The sequence below is a fragment of the Microcebus murinus genome, chromosome 2 (assembly GCF_040939455.1).
Source record: "Microcebus murinus isolate Inina chromosome 2, M.murinus_Inina_mat1.0, whole genome shotgun sequence".
NCBI lineage: Eukaryota > Metazoa > Chordata > Mammalia > Primates > Cheirogaleidae > Microcebus > Microcebus murinus.
In genome coordinates this window covers 120584189-120601792 of record NC_134105.1, presented here as the reverse complement: position 1 = coordinate 120601792, position 17604 = coordinate 120584189, and the positions used below count along the sequence as shown (strand labels likewise).

The 17604-nt window shown below is 36.6% G+C and overlaps 1 protein-coding gene across 5 annotated transcripts in view; it reads right to left on the bottom strand.

Moving 5' to 3' along the window:
• RABGAP1L (RAB GTPase activating protein 1 like) overlaps positions 1–17604 on the bottom strand; it is a 689918-nt gene that overhangs the window by 133051 nt on the left and 539263 nt on the right. For all 5 annotated transcript variants that reach the window (XM_076000395.1, XM_012765066.3, XM_012765067.3 and 2 more), the window contains one exon: positions 11650–11778. In XM_076000395.1, coding sequence (XP_075856510.1) covers positions 11650–11778 — 129 coding nt within the window. The remainder of the gene's footprint in view (positions 1–11649; positions 11779–17604) is intronic.

The window sequence follows — 17604 nt, the reverse complement described above, 5'->3', positions numbered from 1 at the left end:
AAGTAGCTGCGACTACAGGAGTGTACCAGGAAGCCCAGCTAATTTTTCTATTTTTAGTAGAGATGGGGTCTCACTCTTGCTCATGCTGGTCTCTCCTGAGCTCAAGCAATCTTCCTGTGTTGGCTTCCCAAAGTGCTAAAATTTCAGGAGTGAGCCACGGTGCCCAGCCCGAAACTGAGTATTTGAAAGAGACTATGTGAACTATAGAGTAATGATTTGATTAGGAAGTTCCCCAGGCAGAGAAAAGAGAAAAAGCAAAAGACTAGACATTTCAGAGAAAAGAAATAGCTCCCTTCTTCCACGAGGGCAGTAACAGAGTGTCCCCAACCCAGAAGACTTGGCAATGAAAAAGATTGCATGTTTAATCACAACTATTAACTATAGCAAGGAATATAATTTTCTCCTCTGCAATTTGTTTGCCTTTAAGTAGAGCTTCAGAAAATCTGACAAACAGTTGAAGACATGTGAACACACTTAAAATTTCTGACTATCTTTTTTGGGTTGCTGTGTTCCTTTATCTGTTGCTTCTACCATTTAAAAAAAAATCTGCAGGAGTGATGGGGAGAAAGAAGAAATAAATAATTTCTCCAGAGTATTAATTAGACTTAGTTATTTGCCTACTAAATGCTAAATGGATCTAAGAGTTGGAGAAATGAGAACATAAATAATAATTCAGTAAATATAATGTAATTATACTTTATATTCCCCAGAGTGGAGAAACAGTTGTGGTTTAAGTGTTGGAAAGACCAAACACGAGGATCCAATGGCCCAACCTAACCCAATCAAAATACCTAGAACATTTACATTAGTTAATTTTTACTGATGCATAATAATTGTACATATTTATTGGGTACATGTGATATTTTGACAAATACAATATGTAATTGATTAAATCAGGGTATGTAGGCTATCTATTGCCTCTAATATTTATCATTTCTTTGTGATGGAAACATTTCAAATATTCTCTTCTAGCTATTTTGAAATACACAATTGTTAACTATAGCCACCCCACTGTACTATTGAACACTAGAACTTATTCATTCTAACTGTATGTTTGTACCCATTAACTAATCTCTTTTCATTTAAATTTACTCTATTGCTATCTAAAAAAGTAAAATTAAATTTCAGTGAGCAGCAATATGGACACAGAGGAACACTTTACCTATTTTCCTCTCTGAATCAGATCTCCAAACACAAACAATGAAGCACACATTAAATATAATTTTAATATGAATCCAAATAGTAAAAAACTAAAAATAAAAAAAAAAACTCAAAGAAATGTGGATACCATTGTAACTTGTGGGAAAATTATTGATTACTGTTGTTCCCAACAGGAGAGAAAAGTTCCAATTTTATTCACTAACACTGACAAATGCAAATCATAACTGCTATATGAAAGGTAATTGGCAAAACACCTCAAAAGGTACAAGAAATATAAAAGCTCCCATTTATAAGCCTAACCATTAGTCATACGAAGCCTTTACAAGAGTACTGGTAGTGAATTAGGTGCAGGGGAAAAAAGAATAAAATTTTTGAAGAGAGAGAAACTACTTGGTGAGACAGCAATTTTGGTGTTCTTTTTTGTTGCTAATTATAAGTGGAAAGCACAGAGTTCCAATTTTGGAATGTATAGAAAGGCTTAATGCTTTATTCCTATGGTTTACTATTCTTTTGCTAATAAAAGAGATGCCTTAAATAAATTAATTTTTTATCTGCTTATCTTAATTTTCTTTGGATTAGGAAAATTTAATGACTTATATGTTTATGGTACAATACCCAGTTCACCCATCAAGTTAATTTTAAAATGTCTATATGACTTTCTTTTTAATGAACTGACAGAAAATGACTGGCAGAAGTAGGAATAGGGTAGAAATAAAATGGCAGAAGCAAATAAAGGAGACAAATGCATTCTAGTCAATTAGGAACAGCAATAAAAACTGAGTTTTGTAAATGTGGAAGGTGCCTGATGACTGGGCATTTGGAGCAATGGCCTGTTTCCTCCACCAATTATCAACTGTTTTAGAGTATGTCCAATATTTACATCTTCCCTGCTGATTGGGAAAAACCTGAAACAATATCCCGAATCTGAGATGAACTGAGGATTATGAATGTTAATAGAAGCCTCAAAGAAAAAAAAGAGGAAAATGCTTTGATATAGAAACTACTTCATTATCAACTGTTTATCAAATCTCTGTATCCTACAATGTAATAAACTTTCTCCAGCAGAAGATCATGATACTTTAAACCAAATTTCCCAATGGTGGTTGTCAACATACATATGTCTTCACAGGAAAGGAACATGAGATGTGGTTTCATCAAAAATGAACCTTTTCAATGGTGTACATAAAAGCACATCTTCTAGATTTATGGAATTGACAAAAGCTTCTGTGGAGCCTCTCTGCTAATTCAAAGAAAGCCTCTATTTCAGAGAGCACATTCTTCTTTATATACAGAAAAACCAGCCAGCAATAAATAGCAAACACCATGAAGAAATTAGAGGTAAATTGCTTTTAATATAAATGTTTTTTTATAGTTTTCCTCTAGTGTGAAAGTTATTGTCAAATCAATTCAAATCCATGGTTATAAATATGGAGGATTTAACGGGAAAAATATTAAATACTAGATAAAGGAATCTCCCACTATCCCATTAAAAACATGATTTGTGAGGAGCACGATCAAACTGTATTCATCCACTCCAGGACAGTGGAAAATTGTCCAGCACAGGATACAGGTAATTGAGCTAGAGCAGAGCTTAGAATTTTCTGAGGCAAGTAGTATCCATAGTAACATCTTGTCAGCAGTAACTACCTCTCCCCAGCATGGAGCAGGAAGACAATTTGGTATGTGAGAGGAAGATACCATCTTGGGATTCTGCTTTTCACCACTAGGGGCCCTCTTCTTACCCCCTCATCTCACTGTCTCTGCCATCTTTGTTTATTCCTCCTATAATGCATTTCAAACCTTTCATCATGGGATCAGAGTAAAATGGTAGTGATAGAGGCATTGCTAATAGGACAAAGAGAAGCAAATCATAGGAACTGGCCATGAATACCAAAATAGCAATTGCCATGGTTTTGCCGCCACTAATTAACCTGAGCTGATAACTGGAAAAAAAATTTTTTTTGAGACAGAGTTTCACTCTGTTGCCCAGGCTAGAGTGAGTGCCATGGCGTCAACCTAGCTACAGCAACCTCAAACTCCTGGGCTCAAGCAATCCTCCTGCCTCAGCCTCCCAAGTAGCTGGGACTACAGGCATGTACCACCATGCTCAGCTGATTTTTTCTATGTATATTAGTTGGCCAATTAATTTCTTTCTATTTATAGTAGAGATGGGGTCTCGCTCTTGCTCAGGCTGGTTTCGAACTCCTGACCTCGAGCAATCCGCCCGCTTCGGCCTCCCAGAGTGCTAGGATTACAGGCATGAGCCACCGTGCCTGGCCATAACTGAAAATTTTGAGTACAGGTTAGTATTACCTTCTAACATCAGAAAGCTGTCTTTATAAGAATTTGTGAAGAAAGATGCTTTTCTCTTGGGTAACCACTAACCCAAGAAATCTCCTTGTCCACTTTTCTTACTGTTCATGGAATTCAACAATTCTTTGTTCACTGCCTTCAACCTCTTTTCTTGCAGTCTCTCAGTCCCCACCTGTTTTCACTTTCTTTTCTACTAGTTAGACTCCATTTTTCATGTCAACCACTCAGCTGCTACTAGCCTCATCTTCCTGATCCTGTGGCATGCTGTAGTCAGCAGCAACCAGAAGTGACTGTTTATCTTCAGAAACTGTGGGAAGTAGTCGTCAAGTCATTGGTAGCTTGAAATTCGGCCGTGGTGGGAGTATGTGTACCATGGAAATTGGCAAAAGCTACAAATTAGAGATGCTTCTTTCTCTCCTCCCTCTTATCCCCAGACCAGGACATAGTTTACAATAGTTTACAACATTGCCCTGGCCCCACTCCCTTCCTTTGCCTCATGCGAGCAAACTTCAACTAGGGTTAAAATAACTGTCTGCTTTCTTCACATATACATTTGGACTGCTGAATGTTTCTAGAGAAACTCATGAAACATTGCAGAATTTTGCTACTATGAATTCACGGTTTCCAGCAATATAGCTCAGCTGTCATTTGTGGTTTTCTTTTGTTCATTACAATGTTTATCTAAAAGCTTTTCCATGTTTTCAAACCTCTCACTTCACTATATGCCCTTCGTTCTAGATCGTGCTTACTGGAAATAATAGAAAACTTCAAAAGGAATATCCTCAATTTTCTCCTCACCAAACTATACATTCACCTTTATCCACATCCATCCCTTTCTTATTTCCTCCTACTATGATGAAAGAAAGGTCCATTTTTTTCAGGTTAATCCCTTACCCTCCCAGGAGGCCTCTCTCTGTTGATATATTCCCCTTTTTTAATTTAATGGTTAAATTTCTCTTTCTGTGGGCCTTTCCTTCTTCCTGCCAGACAGAATGGTCTGGTCCCTAAATATCAACCCTCATCACTCTCTGAACTATAGCCACATTGGCCTTCTCATAGTTTCTAAAACTTACTATACTCTCTGTGCACATGCTGTTCCTTGAGTCTGGAATGCCTTGTAATTTTACTTCAAGAAAGCTTTCCCTAAATAACTGAGTGAAACTCAGGTTCCTTTGCTGTTTGCTCTCATATATCCTTATTATATCCCTTCTGAGCATTTACCTCACTTTGAAAATAAGTATATATTATTAAAGTGATTACCTAATTAACATCATCTTCACAACACTATAAATTCCAAGAGTTCAACCTCATATTCCCTGTGTCTAACACAGTGCTTAGCATATAGTAAGTGTTCAATGAAGAAATTAAGAGTTGAGATTTGAGAATAAAAAATTTGAGATCTTTTAGCATTTAAAGACTCACTTTTCCCATTCTCCAAAAATCCATCTTAGCCTCCTGTCCTCTTATCTTTCTCTCTTGCATTGATACTCACTCTCTTTGGCTCGCCGGACATCTCCTCCATTTCCCAGCCTGTCCCCATACTAATCTTCTTAAAAAAACTGTTTCTGTTTCATCTTCCTTCTCCATTTACTCATCTACTATATATATTTTGAATCATTGGCTTTTATATTTCATCAATTCCTTGAAACTATTCTCACTAAGGCCATCAACGACCTCTTGATCATTAAATGTTGCACAATGGCCACTTTCCATTCCTCAGTAGCTTACAAGACCCCTAGGCACCAGTGACACTTGTTCAACTCTTTACTCTTGAAAACCAACACTTTTCCCCCTAGTGTTTACACTTCACACTCTTTTGAGTTTCCTCCTGCCTTCTTAGTTTCACCACTTTCTATACCCTAGCCCATATTTTATATGTTAATGTATCTATCCTCATCCCTTCTCTCTGCTCACTTTCTACACTCTATGAGAATTCACCTGTTCCCATGGTTTCAATGCTGATGAATCCAAAATGTCTACTTTTAGCTCAGCTATCACTTCAATATCTATTGGCCTATTAGATATTTCTATTTACTTGGATATGAGTCTACAGATATGTATCACAAACTTAACATATTTAAAACTTAACTATCAACTTCCATCCTTGTAATTTATTCTCCTTTATTTCCTTTCCCCATGTGATTACTATAAAGTTGCCTAAGCAAGAATCCTGAGTGTCATCACTGACTCTCTTCCTCTGTCCTAATGTTCACATTTAATCACTAAAATTTGTTAATATTATCTCCTGAATATTTCTGGAATCCATCCATATAACTTCAGCCTATAACAAATACTTTGATCACTTCTCACCTAGACTACTGCAACAGACCCTGAACCTTCCTAAAACACAAATCGGATCATTTGTCTCCTATTTAAAACACCTCAGTGCCACTCAGGAAAAAATGCAAATTGCTTACCATGGTTTATAAGGCTCTGCACAAGCTGCCTGGCCCCTGCTGACCTCTCTAGTCCTTTCCATGTCCACTCTCCTCACTCCTCCTGTCTTGCATTCTGCTTTCCAGCCATGACCCACATTTATGTCTCGGACAACTCCATATTTCTTGCTTATGGGCTTCTGTATATTCTCTGCATGAAACATCCTTCCCCTGCATCCATACACTCCTTATCTCTTGATAATCCTTCAGGCCTCATTTTAGCTCACACTCCTTCTGAGAAGTCCTCTTGCATAGTTCCTGGCACACAAGAGGCACTCAGTAAATGATCTTTCTTTCCTAATTCTCTTCTTTTAGGTTTATGTCTGACTTTGCAGTTTTAATTTTGTTCAAATTATTTTAATAATAAAATACAAATGTCATAGGCTAATTTATATCTTAAAATACTCTCATGAAGATCTCCTAGAATATTTAAGATGATGTGCTTATGAACTTTGCTACTAATGAAGTCCATAATAAATATGGCACTTGCAAGATTACTTCAAATGAAAATCAACCAAAAAAAGAGACTTATTCCCCAGTCTTCGGAGAATAATTCTCAGGAAAATTTTACATGGCCATAGAACTAAGGTACATATAATTTCTATATTATAGATGTTTCATTCTTTATCTTTTTATTTTTATCAGAGCAATGTCAGCTAAATGAATTCCATTATGTTTGAAGGACTTAAACTTTTAATATTTCATCATCCACATACATAGCATCTATTTGAACTGCAAAGAGGCATAGAATATTGAATTAAATCATATACAACATCTAATACCTGACAGTTTTTGACCAACAAGAATGGTAATTTCATCAATTCAACCTAATATAATATAAATGGTATTGAATAAAAATATGTAGAAAAACAAATAATCAGATAAAAATTATAAGATTGTAGTTGAATATATATAGGTACCTCATTCAAAACTTCTAATGTTCGATAGAAATATTAATTTGCCTAGCAAGTCTAAGATTGTCCCACAGTACAGAAGCTAACTTTTCTTGAGTCACTGGATTCCCTTTAAGAATTCAATGAAAGCTATATATTGTCCTACCAGAAAAAACAAAATGCTCATATGTTCATATGAAGAAATTCAAATTTCTGGTGATTCAGAGTCCCTGAAGCCAAAATCCAAATTTAAGAAGGTCTGTAATAGCAACAGTTTTAACTATAAGGCAAAAATCAAATAATAATATTCAATAAAAACTGACTCCTTGGGAAAGTGCAAGATATTGATATTAGGCACTTTAAGCATCTTTTATTTAGGTTTTGATCTTAATATTAAGTAACCAAACGATTATTCAAAGTAAAAGTCTGACGGGTCAACATATTTTCTGATTTTAGATGGTTGAAACCATAGGAACAGGAGGATATCAGAATAACTTAAAACTACATTAGGGCTGGGCATGGTGGCTCACCCCTGTAATCCCTGCACTTTGGAAAGAGTAGGTGGGAGGCTCACTTGAGGACAGGAGTTCAAGACCAGCCTGGACAAAACAGGGATATTCTGTCTCTACAGAAAATAAAAATATGAGCTGGGTGTGGTGGCTCACACCTATAGTCCCAGCTACTCAGAAGGCTGAGGCAGGAGGATTGCTTGAGCCCAGGAATTCTAGGTTACAGTGAGCTACGATCAGGCCACTGCACTCTAGCCTAGACAACAGAGCCAGACCCTGTCTCTAAAATAAATACATAAGTAAATAAAATCTTAAAATTCTATTAGTTAAATAGGCAGTTTAAGAACTATCAAAAAATGTTCCTGATATTTAATGTCAAACGAGTTTTAGAAGAATATAATTATTTATCCAATAATGTGCTTTACTAATAAATCTTGTTGGTACACTCACAGAAATAAACCCCATATAGAGCTAAAACATTATTTTTTACCGGATATTGCTGCATCTATTTTAAAACCAGTCAGTTCACTGAAATCACTGGTCATAGTTCCTTGAAATTAGAAGAAAGGGATTCATTTTGGTGAGTAATTAAATGCAAACAGGTCTATTCAAAGAAGGTATAATTCTATAAAAATATGCACTTTGACAACTTGAAATTAATTAAAAAATTTTTTTAAACTTTATTACTTTTGACAGAAATTCTATCCTTAATCTTAAATAGGCTGTGGATAAGAAATTATGAGATTAACTTTTTTGCCTATTCCCTGCCTGTAGTCACCGCTGTCCATGAATGCTTTGTCTAACACATAGCCTCAGTCCACAAGTCCATCACCTCCTAAAATTTCTAACCGCCCACATATCCCACCGTGATGATGGCATCATGACTCGCATGCTCACCACACGCACACCTGCCTCGTTCATCGTGACACCTCCTTGTCCACGGCCTCTCACTGGCTGCAGCAGATCAGAATGGGGAGGAGGCAGTAGGAACAGAGGGAGAGGCCTTAGTGGTTTTCAAAACTGTAAGCCATTACGAAATCAATTTAGAGGGTTGTGATCGGCTTTTTGGTTTGGAGATTTTCTTGGGGTGACGGTAATGTTTAAAATGAAGTAGAATACAACACAGTAGAACAGAAAGCATCACAGTGCCTCATACATCGTAAGGATAAGTATTTCTTCAGATATGTATGTATGCATGTATGGTTAGGGTCTTGATATAAAAGCAATTTTAAAACATAGTTTTAAAACTCATTTTAAAAGTAATTTTAAACCTTTGGGTTGGAGACCTACATTCTAGTTCTAGCACAATCCCTGCCTACCATATACTTACGTCTTTCTTCTCTCAGTTTCACCTTCCATCCACCTCACAGTCATTCACTCCACAATCATATGTTATAAATTAAAATGGTGTCCTGTGCATACTATTCTAAATATTTAAGGAAAAGTCACCTTCCTTAGATAATGCAACCCCCCCAATACCTACTAGAACTTTTAAAAATTATTAAATTATTAAAAATTTTTAGGCTCGGCATGGTGGCAAGCACCTCTGGTCCTAGCTACCAGGAGGCTGATGTGAGAGGATCACTCAAGCCCAGGAGTCTGAGACAACAGTAAGCTATAATCGTGCCACTGCACTCCAGCCTGGGAGACAGGCTGTCTCTAAAAAAATAAAATAAAATAAAATAAAAATTTTAATTATTTAAACTTTTTTTTTTTTTTTTGGAGACAGAGTCTCACTTTGTTGCCCAGGCTGGAGTGAGTGCCATGGCGTCAGCCTGGCTCACAGCAACCTCAATCTCCGGGGCTCGGCGATCCTACTGCCTCAGCCTCCCGAGTAGCTGGGACTACAGGCATACGCCACCACGCCGGCTAATTTTTTGTATATATATTTTTAGTTGGTCAATTGATTTATTTCTATTTTTTGGTAGAGACAGGGTCTCGCTCAGGCTGATTTCGAACTCCTGACCTTGAGCAATCCGCCCACCTCGGCCTCCCAAAGTGCTAGGATTACAGGCGTGAGCCACCACGCCCGGCTATTTAAACTTTTTAAAAGCTTTTTAAAAATATTCATATCTACTTGTTCATGCTCAAAAAAAATTATTCAGGTTGCACAAAGTGCTTTCTTTCTAGGAACAGTCCACTCAGATCATATTTTGAACTTGTTTTCTAACATTTTATGTTTTTGTGTCTGTCAGATCCCATGTTTCTGGATTGACAATTATTAGCTACCTCCACATCCTCTGAGGAAATTCATATATTATATAGGGAAAAAATATTTCCCTATATAGTTCATATTTTGGGATAGTTTTCCTGGGTTTTTGTCCTCAATAACTTGCCACTGCTATTAGAATTCCCTTGAAAACATTTAACTTTCTACTTTATCTACACCTCTTAATTCTCTACTCTTTTATTATCAGAAATGCATACTTTATTTTAAAGGATTCCTATAGCATTGATCCAGTTTACAATACTTTTTGGTATCTCTGGAACAATCAGCTGGCTGAAGCCTACCTTTCAAACTCACCACCCACAAAATTCAATCAAAGGCACCATGCCCATTGGAATATATTTTCAAAGTATACAAACAAATGTAGGCTTCTTAAGTGTAGGTGTCTTTTAAAGAGTTTGCATTTCAGGATTAAGACTTCAGAGGTTCGTCTTTCTTAATGACCTTTGGAAAATAATCTCTTTGAATCCAAAGTTCACTTGAAAGACAATATAATTTCTTCTGCTTCATTTGCTTTTAACATAGAACTGTAGTTCTTTACATTTATAACTTAATTTAAAATAGGTTAAAATTCAAAACAATAGTGTTGCACAAAAAAAGTGTTACAGTGGGTATGATGCCTAAAAGAAGTTTGTGTCAAAGTACATTTTAAGTAATGAGCTTAGTGAGTTGATGACTACTCTTATCTTCTAGATGCTCAGTTCAAAACCTGTGCAGTCATCTTGACTACTCTTTTATTCTCACATTCACATTTAACACATTTATTGGTTCTCTTTCAAAATGTACCCAGGTTCCAAATACCACCTCCATCTCTACTCTTATCATCCTGGTTAGATCTATCATCATCTTTCAACAGGATTACTGCAAAATCTCCTGTCTGATCTTCCTACTTCTCTTACCTTCATATGGTCTGTTCTTAACAAAATAGCCATCATGATCCTCTAAAATCCTCAGACAGATTATATCACTCCTCCACTCAAAATCTGGCAAGGGCTCTCCACTTCACTCTAAACAAAGCCTAAGTCTTTACAATGGCCTACATTTTCTGTAGGCTCTTTGTGAACCCTCTAACTTCCTCTCCTGTTACTCTCATTTCATTCACTTCATTCCAGCTGCAATTGTCTTCTTGCTGTTCCTCAAACCCACCAGGCATGAGCCAGCCTCAGGGCCTTTGAACTGGCTATTGCCCCATCTGAAATCCTTTTCCCCCAGAAATCTCCATGACTGACCCCTCCTCTCCTTCATCTTTTCAATGAAGTCTGCCCTATCTATTAACAATCACAACCTTCCCTCACCCTACCAATTCAATCTCTTTTATCTTTCCCTACTTTTTCTTTTTTCACAGCTATTTATCACCTTCTAACATATTAAGTAAATTACTTATTATGTTAATTATTTATTGTCTATTTCCTTCTGCAAGAATGTAAGGTCCATAAGACCTGGGATCTTTCTCTGTTTAGGAAAAAAAATTATATTTATGTTATGGTTAGGTAAAAAGATCACCTATTCCAGCTATGTAAGAATTAACATCAGTAAATTGGTTTCAAATCTTTTAAAAGTGTGCTCTCTCACCTTAATACCATAACTTTCTGGAGTTTTCAATTTCAAATTAACTTATAAAATTTGTTTAGTTTTATCAGACATATGACATGGACCAATGCATCCACAGACATCTGGCAGGTGTGGGATGGGAATGGGCAGATCGAGACCCAAACTGTCCAAGTCCCTTAGACAAATGAAAGCATCGACTGAATAGGCTCTTCTTGCTTTGTCCTAAATAATCTTAAAACAGATGGCAAAAGCTAAATACTAAGTCTGCTGCCATGGAAACCACTATCACAGTAACCCACTCTAGAGCCCCACCTACAAGATAAATGTTTGTCTTCCTATTGTTACAATCTGAACCTGCCAACTTTCACTTTCAGTAGGCTAGAAGGTACAGCTACTATACACTAGCCTGACACAAAAGTCTGGGAGAGACTAGTTCATACACAACATTACCTTAAACACATTCAAACCCTACAACATATAGAAAAGGAGTTTTACATAATTTGCTATGTTATTCTGCATTCAAATTCCATCTTTATTATATATAAATGTATGAATCTTACTTTAATATTGCAAGCCTGCTCCATCAGTCTTCTTGCATTTTCCTCTGCCCTGTATCTCTTTGGAAGCTGAACTCTGAAGAACTTTAAAGCACCTTCAAAATCAGCCTGCAGAAGATCTTCCTTTGAGGTCTGCAAAGTAATCACCAAGATCATCATTACATTTTAACCTGAATTCAGGACAAATACATTACAAAAATAATTTCTATTTTTCTGAATACACTTTTATAGCTAGGAACTAAGTGAGTTCCAAAAATTCCTAGAAGATATTTCTGATATTTCAATATTTAGAAGATATTGCTATTAGCTGAAATAAATCACAGAAGCAATCTAAGAGTTAATTAACACACTATATTTAATTTATATTGCCTGAAAATTATAATGGTGGATCCTGGCAAAGCTTACCAAGTTATATCTTTGGGAAAGAACAAGGCCAATAAAGGGAAAAAAATGAACTCTGGGACTAATCTGTGACTTTAGCTTGGTGAGCATTTTAAGGATATTATTACAAAGCTGGCTGAAGACATAGACAATGCAATCAAAGCACATCAGAATTACACAATAAATACCTAATGGGAAGATGGCTTTTCAACTAATGATAGCAGCAGCTCAAGCAAGAAAAATAAGAAATTGATCCTACTCCTTAAAGAATGCTATGAAAAAGTAAATGAAACAAATCACTTAACTACTGACTTCTTATGAAAACTATTGTTTGCAGAATTTACTTCTTTAAAAAATAAAAACCACTTGGAAATAAATACATCTGTGCATAGAAAAAAGATTGAAAAGAAACAAAACAAAACGTTTATCTGGATAGTGAGAATATAGGTTATTTTTTCTTTATATTTTGTTCTAGTTTCTGTAGTAACACTTTTGTAATAAAACAATGAAAATTTTAACAAACAACTATAAATATCCTTTAGCAAACACTTTGATACATACATATTGTAGATTTGGATAAATGGGTACACAGAGCCAAAAAGAAATCAGATGTTTCAGAGTCCATACTTGTCAAAAACTTCAGTAATTAAAAAAAAAATAGTCCCCAGATATCACAGAACTATATGCTAACTCAAAATGTTCTTTATTTCAATTCAAATGTATGGGTGATTAGCCTTAAAGACTGCATTGAAAAAGTCTATAGGACGCCAGAGAAATTCCTGCTCACAACAGGGCCTGAGTTCTTATCATCACTGCCCTGGTCCAAGTCATTGTCATCTCTCACTGAGCCACTGCGCTATCCCCCCAACTGTTCGCCCTGTTTCTGCTCTTGCTCTCCAAAATCTACTGTTCTTGCAGCCAGATGACACTCTTTCAGATCTTGCCACTCTTCTGTGAAAGTTCTCCAATGGTTCCCACCGTGCTCAGAATAAAATCCACAAGCTTCACCAGTGCCCACAGGGCCTCTCGTGATACTAGGTCTCTGCCTTCCTCTTCAACCTCATCTTAAACTTTTTATCCTTATTCTCAACCTCCAGGCACACAGGCTTGCTTTCTGTTTTTTTTGTCCATACCAAATTCATTCCCAACTGAAGGCAACTGTCTGCACTGTTTCCTCTACCTGGATATTCTTTTCCCAGATCTTCACAAGGATAGCAACTTCTGTGATCTAGGTTTTAGCTCAATAGGATCTGAATGAGGCCTTCTCTGAGTATTTAAATTCTTCCCCTCATCCGATGCCCCACTAAATCACTTTCCAGTTTTATCTGTTCTCCTCTGCCCCTCCCTGTCTGTCTTGTTCCCTGCCACATCCACAGCAACAACACCACCACCCAGAAAGATAGGAGACCCTCAATTAAAATTTGTTACAGAATGAATGAATGAAATCTACTTTCATCACTCTTTTGCTAAAGATACCATTTTTCTTCCCTTCTCTGCTGCTCTTTAAATAGAAACATGTAAAAGAAATAAATACATTAATTAACATACCAGGCAGTTTCACAAGAGTTTAGTAGGCTGGCCCCAGCTTTAGGTCTGCAAACTAGTAATCAGAAAACAGAGCTAAGCTAACAGTGGCAGTGAAAAAACAAAAACTCCAGTACAGTACATCTCATATTTATTTCCTCTCTCATAAGTACTTTGATATGATGGCAATAAGTGATACGAAGAGTTTAGCATGCTATCAACTACTCACCTTAACTTAGTTGGAAAAGGTAGTTACTGGAAAAAATTCTGGACTGGAAGAGAGCTTCTCTAACTAAAATATCAACTGCTGAATTACTGGGAAAGCATCCAGCTACCAGTCACACCCTCGTCTTCCTTTTTAATATGTGATACCAGTTCTGACAACTAGCTCCCTGGTAATGGTTTGGGTAATTCAAGAGAGGTTGCTTACAGAGTTAGTATGGAAATAGGATTAGCCTGTTTTTCACTACTCAAAGGCCTTTGAGGGCATCTCTTCTAGTTTCAGTGCCATTAACTTCTAGTTATCTGGAAACAGATGCCCCCCAAATGGTGGGGGGCAAACCCTTGCCTATAGGCAGTAGCATAGTTACCTGATTTCCTAATACTGCCCAAGGCCTGGTTTCAAGTCTAGCCTTTTAGCTCATACAAAAGCAGAAATTGTGATCAAAGATGAGGAATCCTACATTCTCACACACTGGACCTCTGGGGTCAGGCAGGAATGGCTATGTAGGCAGAGATGCTGTTTGGAAGAGGCTATAGTCTCAGGGGAGGTACAGCAAGGGGCTCCCCAGCAGGGTGGGGCTGATATCCAACTCAGGTTGAGTCTCTGGACACCAGAAGCCAGAGTACTCTGTGGCTGTCCTGGGTGCTGACGCTCTAGATCACATGGCTGGCCCAACTCTTCCTGGGCTTACCTGAGTTGGGCCAGCCATGTGAGCTAGAGCATCAGCACCCAGGACAGCCACAGAGTGCTCCGGCTTCAATCTCAAATATTTTAGAATGAAGTAAGTGAAGGTATTTTATGAATCATTTTTCAAACTCTGAAAGAAATATAAGGGATGACAGTTTGGTAAACTGTCTCTGTGTTGCTCAAATATGCTCAGACACTGATATTCTAGTGGCTAAAAGCAGTATCCTGTTATCACTGACATTTTTAATTCCATAAATCAGGCAGTCTAAGTTGGAAGAACTTACATTCTTCTTATGGAATTTAATACAGCTAATTTCATTATGAATAAAATGCCAGTATGCAAAAACTCATGAACAAAAACACTGCTTGCCAGTATTCTAGAAGCAACTTGCAGTCTTACTTTGATTATGATGGGCTTTTTCCTACAATTTCCTATCTTTAAGAGACTTCCATAATCATTAGTATAACCTCAAATGCCTTTGTAATGCCATACTAGATTTTAAGTTTATAGGGATAACTCTCCATTTTCTGACAACTGTATCTAAGCAGTTTTTCCTTCTATCATGGAGGGATAGACACTTCCTGTTTTGCAAAGATTTAGGTGTCTCAATAAGAACTTAGTTGTGTGGTTTTTTTGAAATAATACTTTCTTTTTTGATCATAATTTGTATATGTCTGTGTGTGTATGTCTATGTGGCTGGGTCATAGGTTGGGTAATATATTTTTTTCTGATTACATATTCATGGCTCAAAAGAAAAAAAAATATATTTTTTAAAAAGACTAACATAAGGTCTCACCATCCATAGGTGATAAATGTAATTAACATTTTGTTACATTACTTACAGTCCTTTTTTCTCATCCTCACACACACACTTTACATGTATTTAACAAAATCTGAATCATATTTTACATATTATTTTGTTAAATATATATGTTTCACAACTATTGAATATTAATGTAATATTAGTCCAAAATGTAAGTAGCAGTGCTTTCTATGAAAATAAAACATGGCTTCAACCAGGGCTCCAGAACCAGTTCTAACACATACTAATTATTAATGAGCTGGCTATGGAGATAACTTAATTCATGGTTATAATTAAGTTTATAATTGTATAAATATTCATCCTTTACCCTGACAATGAAGACAGGCTTAACACATGACCCTGTGATGATCAGATCCCTAAAAATGTACCCCTAAAAAGCAGACTAACACTTCAAGAACCAAATCACGTACCCAAAAGAGGTTGTGCTGGCTTCTGGTTTATCATTATACCTCTGTGCTCCTTACATAGAATCCCATCAGGCTAGAAATATCGATTTAAAATGGAAAGGCTGTTCTTCAGCTGGGAAATTCTTAGAGTGTTTCTATTTTGCCTTCTAAACAATAGTGAGGGAAGAGTAAAATAATGAAAATGCAACTACTTTCCTGACATTATATGGTAAATAATGTCAGCCAGAAGATAATATAAAAAAGAAACAGGCAATTTAAATAAGCAAAGACATATTTTTCTTCCCTTGTAAAATAAAGGAAAGAACTCTACCAGCGTTTTTTTTTTTTTTTTTTTTTTTTGAGATAGAGTCTCGCTTTGTTGCCCAGGTTAGAGTGCCGTGGCATCAGCCTAGCTCACAGCAACCTCAAACTCCTGGGCTCAAGCAATCCTTCTGCCTCAGCCTCCTGAGTAGCTGGGACTACAGGCATGAGCCACCATGCCCAGCTAATTTTTTCTATGTGTATTAGTTGGCCGGCTGATTTTTTCTATATTTATTAGTTGGCCAATTAACTTCTTTCTATTCATAGTAGAGACGGAGTCTCGCTCTTCTTCAGGCTGGTTTCGAACTCCTGACCTCAAGCAATCTCGGCCTCCCAGAGTGCTAGGATTATAGGCGTGAGCCACAGAGGCCGGCCTCTACCAGCTTTTAAATAAGAACTATTATAACACCTAGAAATTAGTGGCTTTACTATCATCCACTTTTTGCTTCCTAAATTTTCTAACAATTTCTTTTAATGATGATGATATAAAACATATTTACCAAGTACATCTTCAAAGTTGACATTACTTCTTTCATTTGAATAGGATTATATAAAAAGATTAAAGACATTTAAACAAATCTTACTCCTATTTCCTTTCAATTACATAGGAAGAAATATCCAGAGGGAAAGGTAAGGAGGATGTTAATGTAAAAGTATCATTTGCACTTAGCTCAGGAAAATGAATTAAGCAAACTGCCTGGCACACAATAGACATCAACATAAATTGCTCCATGAATTTATAAAGGGTCCACTTCAAGCATACCCAGTATTATAAAGTCAAAATTTACACAATGCAAATTAGGGAATAGATTTAGGACTTATCTTGACATAAAAATTGAGTTTTAGAGTTTGGAGGGCATAAGAAGTACACATGTACACATGGCAACTTCCTTATTTGGGTTTTGGTTTTCTGTGGGATTTTTTTTTTTTTTTTTTTTTTTTGAGACAGGGTCTCACTGTGTCACCCAGCCTAGAGAGTACAGTGATGCAATTACACTCACTGCAGCCTCAAACTCCTGAGCTTGAATGATTCTTCTGCCTTAGCCTCTCAAGTAGCTGGGACTAGAGGGCATGTGGCACCACACCTGGCTAATATTTTTTTCATTCTTTTAAAGAGATAAGGTCTTGCTATTTTGTCCCAGCTAGTCTCAAACTCCTGGCCTCAAGTGATCCTCCCACTTCAGCCTCCTGAGTTGCTGAGATTACAGGCATGAGTCATGGCACCTGGCTCTGTATTGGGGTTTCTAATTTCTTTTAAAAGTTATATTCTTTCTTTAATGAGCCATCCTTGCAGCTCTTGGCAATGGAGGTAAAAATGGGAGACATATTCTCTCCTTTGCTCTTTCATCCCTGCTTAAAATTAATGGTTTAACAAAGTCCACAAATTTAAAAACAAATAAAATAGTATACAACTTGACAACATAGGAAATTTGATCAATAGGAAACATTAAAATGGCTACTAAAGGGACAGGTAGATAATTCACTTACATATATCAACTCTCCTTGGCGTGAGGGTCCTTTGAATTCACTGTGGAAAGTACTCAGAGTATCAGTACTGAAACTATAGCTAACACTAATTCTAATATATAATGATATGATAATAACTTCTCAT